This window comes from Chlorella variabilis, assembly GCF_000147415.1.
Source record: "Chlorella variabilis unplaced genomic scaffold CHLNCscaffold_6, whole genome shotgun sequence".
NCBI classification, from domain to species: Eukaryota; Viridiplantae; Chlorophyta; class Trebouxiophyceae; order Chlorellales; family Chlorellaceae; genus Chlorella; species Chlorella variabilis.
This window is the reverse complement of record NW_005435082.1, coordinates 1,138,871-1,144,008: the sequence shown is the minus strand read 5'-3', so window position 1 is coordinate 1,144,008 and position 5,138 is coordinate 1,138,871. Positions and strand designations below refer to the sequence as shown.

The following is a 5,138-nucleotide window of genomic DNA, read 5'->3' as shown; positions in this document are numbered from 1 at the left end:
GCTGCTGCGGCGGCGGCGGCGGCCCTCACGCCATGCGGCTGCCACCCAGCTGCCTGGCGGGCGGGCCAACAAGCGCGCCGCCGCCCAGCTCTGCTTCCCATCCCGGCTCCTGGTACCCCATCCCCTTCTCAGCCTGCCTTCCTGCCAACGCCCCTGCTGCCAGCCGTGCGTTAACCCCTGCCTCCTCCCTCTGCTCCTCCCCCCGCCTCCCCGCTGCCTCCCCTCCCCTCCCTCCCCCAGGAGTTCCTGCGCGTGGGCTACTACGTGAACAACGAGTATGTGGAGGAGGAGCTGCGAGACAACCCGCCAGACGTGCCGCTCATCGACAGGTGCCGCGGCGGCGGTACACCGGCGTGCGGGGACACCGGCGCACCGCTGGCCGCTGGCAGAAGGCTGCTGCCTGGCCCCCTGCCCCCGTGCTGACCCTGCCCCCTGCTCCCCCTGCCCCCTGCCCCCCGCAGGCTGCACCGCAACATCCTGGCAGACAAGCCGCGCGTCACCAAGTTCAATATTGACTGGGACAGCGCGCGGGAGGCGAGCGGGCTGCAGTCGGGCATGGAGGTGGACAGCTAGCTGGGGGGGGGCGCAGCGAGCCAGCCAGCCAGACGCCTGGACCAGGCACAGCCCGACCCGCCGCCGCATGGCGCCCGCTGGCGCTGGCAGCGGGCCAGCGGCAGGCGCCAAGCCAGCAGCCAAGCCGCGACCCCGCCCCGGTGCGGCGGGCGCAGGCTGGGCAGCAGGCCGGCGGCCCCGCCGATTTTCAGCCCGCGCCCAGGCGCGGCAGCCCTGGCCTGCGCAGCCCGGCGCCGGGCGCCTCCACCCCTTTGTGTATGAGCGCCTGCTTAGAGCCCTTCCACCCCACCCATGTGTCCTTGACCCCGCCGTCCGTCCGCACTCGATTGCCCATTGCGTGTAATACCCCCTTACCACTCCCCTCTCCCTTGTCCTGCTCCCTCGCAACCCTCTCCCCTTCGGCTCTCCCTCCCTTTGCGGCTCCCCATTCCGTCCTGGGGGGCCAGGCCGCAGGCGGCGCCTGCCACCAGCCTGGCGCACCCTGCCCCTTCTCCCAGCCAGACCCTGGACTTGTTACTGCAGCGGGCTGTAAATGCGTGCAAGCCCATCCAGCCTGGCGCCATCTGGGGTCGCAGGGGCAAGCCTAAACCGCCGCGCCTGGCTGCCGCGGGCGTCAGCCGCCCGCTCGGGGCGGCGCGGCTGGCGGCGCGGCTGCCCCGCCACGCCCGCCGCCCCGAGCGGGCCGCCTGTTCCGCTGGCGGGCCTCCTACTCCAGTCGCAGCGCCTGCACCGCAGCTGCTGCCGCCGTCGCCCCTGCCGTCACCCCTGCCGCCGCCCCTGCTGCTCCTGTGCCTGCACCTGCTCCTGCACCTGCTGTGGCAGCTGCTGGTTTGCGTGGGTGGTGCTGCCGGCCCTCGCCGCCGGCACGCGCCCCGTGGTCGGGCCCGCCGCCCCTCCTGCCCTCCCGGCCCCCGCCCCGGCCGCCGCCCCCGTGCCCCTGCCTCCCTCCACGCCCGCCATGCTGGTGCCTGCCGCTGGGGCCGCGTCCGCCGCGCTGCTGCGGGGCCCCGCCGCCGCCGCCGCCGCCCTTAACAGGCGCTCCAAGCGCTGCCTCGGGCGCCGGCACGGCCGCCTCGGCCGCCGTCGCCGCCGCCGCGGCCCCAGCCTGCTGCAAGTCTGAGAGCGACACGGAATGTGTGGCTCCCACCAGGCCGCCGCACGCCTGCTGCCGCCGCATGACCGCCGCGTGCCGCCGCTGCGTGGCCTGCAGCTGCTGCCTGTGCTGCGGCGGCAGCTCCTGCAGCGCCGCCCGCGCGCTGCTGCCGGCGGCGCCGCCGCCGCTCCACGAATCGGCAGTGGCGGCCTGCAGGCAGAGCAGAGATGCAATGTGCACTGCGATCGGCATGACACCAGAAACATTTAAGAAAGCAGGGCCATGGTCAAGGTCAGCAGGAGCAGGCCGTCTGCTTGCGCAGCGGGTGCCGGGGCCCACCCGCCTGCCCTGCCCTGGCACCCCCCCCCCATCGACACACAGACTCTGCCGCCACCTTCCCCACACGCTCCCGCCCACCTGCAGCTGCGGCCAGGCGTGCGCCAGGCTGGAGGGTGGCACCTCGCCCCGGCAGGCGGGACAGGGCAGCACGTAGGCCGCCGCCGCGTCCCCGCCGCCGCCACCGCCGCCGTCATTGCCGTCCGCCGCCGCCTCGCGCCGTATGCCCTCCTCTTGCAGCTTCAGAGGTGCCATGGACTTGTACTCTCCCCACAGCTGCCGCTCCCGCCGCGCCAGCTGCCGCTGCTGCCACTGCCACCACGGCGCGAAGCAGGCCCTGGGATGCAGGCGGGTGGGGGGAGGAAAGCTGATGAAGGGAAGCTGATGAAGGAACACAGGAGCCAAGCCGGGCCCAGGCCAGGAAGAAGGATGCCGGAAACCAGGCGCCACAGGTTTGCCGCAAGGCCGGCGGCTGGGCTCACAGGTGGTAGCAGTGGTAGCAGCCCAGGCGGAGCACCGCCGAGCCGGCGCCGCCACCGCCCCCGCCGCCCGGAAGGTGATCAGCGAGCAGCGGCTCCAGGCAGAAGGCGCAATGCCCCTCTGGCTGGTTGGCGGCGGTCAGCAGCTCGATGGCCGTCTCGCACAGGTGGCCCAGCTGCAGCTCTCCGGCCATGCATGCCGCCTCAGCCGCCAGCGCCGCCTGCACCTCTGCCAGCCGCTGCTCGCCCAGGCCTGCAGCAGGCAGCAGCGGCGGCGGCGGCGGCATGAGGGTCGGGATGGCGGGCAGCGGCGGAAAGTTGGTGCTAGCACGGCTCTGCCGGCCTCGCCGCACCTTTGGCATCTGAGAGGTGGACGTCAGGGGGCTGGGAGGGGTACTGGGGTCCCACCGCCAGCACCAAGCGCCCCGCCACAAACTGCTCGTGCTCTGCGCCGCCGCGGGTCCGCGGCGCCACCGCCAGCGTCACCACGGCCGCCGCCGTCGCCGCAGGGGCACGCTCCACCTGCACCTCCTCCTCCCCATACGTCGCCTGCAGCGCCTCTACCTCAAACTCCAGCTCCTCTGGAAGGGGCATGCTGGGGCCGCCCAGCTACCGCTGCCGCTGCCGGGTGCCGCCGCCGCCGCCCCTCCCGAGCCGCCGCAGCTGTCCCGCTGCGCCGCACTATGTAACTGATACTAGCAATCAGTGTGAAGAGTGCAACCGGCTGTTGGCGCGAGAGAGCGGCAGGCCTTCTGAGCTGATGGCTGCTCGGCAGGAGCGGCAGGCGTAAGTCTTCTTGTCGTTGCTGTCCGCCTGCCGTTCTTGCGCGATGCGCGATGGTGCAGGCCGCTGTATGTTGCAGGGTGCTGCTGTGCCTGCTGTCACCGGCGGAGCGGCGGCACCGGCAACCAGGGAGTCGCTGGGTTCAGGTTTACATGGCATTTGTTTTGTTTGAACAGCAATGGGATCAGGTCTCGAGTCAAGCATTCAAATCCACGCACATACCCTGAAGCACGCTACCGCATCAACAGAAAAACAGGGGGCTGATCGCAGGCTGCTCCACCCGTGCCACGACCGCCGGCGGGTGGGTGCCGGAAGATTGGAAGATGAAGTAAGATAAGAGCACACACGCTGAAAAGGACTGATGGTCATGGGAAAATGACGGGCGGGGTCTGAAGATGCCTCTAGGTTAGAGGATGCCATGGGGCGCATGGAGAGAATAACAGGGAAAGGAAGCACACCAACACTACACTGAGCCCAGCTGTTATGGCTGCGTTGGGCACATTGCCCTGCAGCCCGTAAGGAGGCGACGCGTTGAAAATCAAAGGAGCGGCATCCCCGCTCTCTTGTGATACCAAAAACCTGAATAGGAACACTGCCACGGGGGCGGCGGGCGCGCATACACAAAAAGAAAAACAGCAGGCTGCCCCGCCTGGGTGGATTCAGTTCTTGACCATTGCTGCAGCGGCGGCCGCCATCTCTGCAGATGCCTTGCAGGGACCCTGCAGGAGGGCAAGAGGAAGGGGAAGGGCGAGGCAGGCAGGTAAGCCGCGGCAAGATGCGGGCGTGCGGGGTGCCAGCCTCCCCTCCAGCCCTCCTAAGCGGGCGTGCATGTGGCAGCGGGCCGCCTCCATTGCACCGGCCAGGCTGCGCACGTGGCTCCCCCAGGTGCAGCCCAGGGCATGAGCGGCGCACCATGTTCATGGGCGGCGGCGGCGGCGCCATCGTAGCCTCCTCCCCAGCCGCCAGCAGCGCATCGATGCGGGACACCAGCTCCTCAAAGCTGCGGGGCGCGGGGGAAGGCAGGGGGAGGGCAGGGGGCAGGCGGTGGGCACGGGGCAGGCGGTGGGGGCAGCGCCGCCGGGCCAGGCCGCCGCTGGCAGCGCACAGACACTCGCTGCCAGGCGCCCGGCCGCGAGGCGCGCACAGCGTGCGGGCCGTGACCGCGCGCATGCCCCGCAGCACGCCGTACCGCACCGTACCGCGACCCCCGCGCCACCCACCTGGGCCGCTTCTGGTGGTCGCGCTGCAGGCAGGCATCCATGAGCGCCTGGTAGCCGCGCGGCGCGCCCTCGGGCAGCGCCAGCGCCCCCTTGCCGCTGGTCACCAGGAAGACGACGTGCGGCATGCGGTGGCCGACGTAGGCGCGCACGCCGCTGCGCTCAGGCGGGGGGGCCAGGGGCGGGAGCAAGGGCGGCGGTCAGCCGCAGCGGAGCCGCCTGGGAGGCGAGCATGCCTGATGCGCGGGCGGGCGGGCAGGCAGGCAGGCAGGCAGGTAGGCGAGGTAGCAGGCTCCCGCTGCAGACATATACGTCGCCAGGCCAGCCTCCCGTTCCGCCGCAGCTCTCCCGTCGCCAGCCGGCGGCCAGCTGCCCCCCCCCCCTCCCAAACACGCCCCCGCCCCCACCCACTTGTACATCTCCCAGCAGATGACGCCAAAGGACCACACATCGGCCGCCGGGGTCAGCAGGCCATCCGTCATCAGCTCTGCAGGGTGAGGGGGAGGGCAAGGGGCTCAGGTGTGAGGACAAGGCTGCAGCGGGCGCTGGTGCCGCCGCACACGGCGCGGCGCACCGGCGCGCTGCGCTCGCTTCCGTTCCCGCCCTCGCGCCGTCCTTCGGCACCCACCTTGTCCCCCCAGCACACGCACCACACCA

General features: G+C 71.6%; 3 protein-coding genes across 3 annotated transcripts in view; 1 reads left to right on the top strand and 2 right to left on the bottom strand.

Annotated features, from left to right (window-relative positions):
* The window catches only part of CHLNCDRAFT_143749 (hypothetical protein), a gene marked incomplete at both ends in the record, with an annotated part of 1,108 nt that extends 535 nt beyond the window's left edge, over positions 1 to 573 (top strand). Inside the window, 2 exons of the mRNA XM_005849281.1 lie at positions 241 to 329; positions 462 to 573. Of these exons, the coding sequence (XP_005849343.1) occupies positions 241 to 329; positions 462 to 573 (201 nt within the window). The remainder of the gene's footprint in view (positions 1 to 240; positions 330 to 461) is intronic.
* A 706-nt stretch (positions 574 to 1,279) lies between these two features.
* Positions 1,280 to 3,075, bottom strand: CHLNCDRAFT_143748 (hypothetical protein; the record flags this gene model as incomplete). The annotated part of the gene is made up of 4 exons (XM_005849078.1): positions 1,280 to 1,876; positions 2,084 to 2,339; positions 2,485 to 2,734; positions 2,835 to 3,075. The coding sequence occupies 4 exons, from the start codon at positions 3,073 to 3,075 to the stop codon at positions 1,280 to 1,282; spliced, it is 1,344 nt and encodes a 447-aa protein (XP_005849140.1).
* An 848-nt stretch (positions 3,076 to 3,923) lies between these two features.
* CHLNCDRAFT_143747 (hypothetical protein) overlaps positions 3,924 to 5,138 on the bottom strand; it is a gene marked incomplete at both ends in the record, with an annotated part of 2,370 nt that continues 1,155 nt past the window's right edge. The window contains 4 exons of the mRNA XM_005849077.1: positions 3,924 to 3,983; positions 4,177 to 4,264; positions 4,485 to 4,642; positions 4,889 to 4,968. Coding sequence (XP_005849139.1) covers positions 3,924 to 3,983; positions 4,177 to 4,264; positions 4,485 to 4,642; positions 4,889 to 4,968 — 386 coding nt within the window. The remainder of the gene's footprint in view (positions 3,984 to 4,176; positions 4,265 to 4,484; positions 4,643 to 4,888; positions 4,969 to 5,138) is intronic.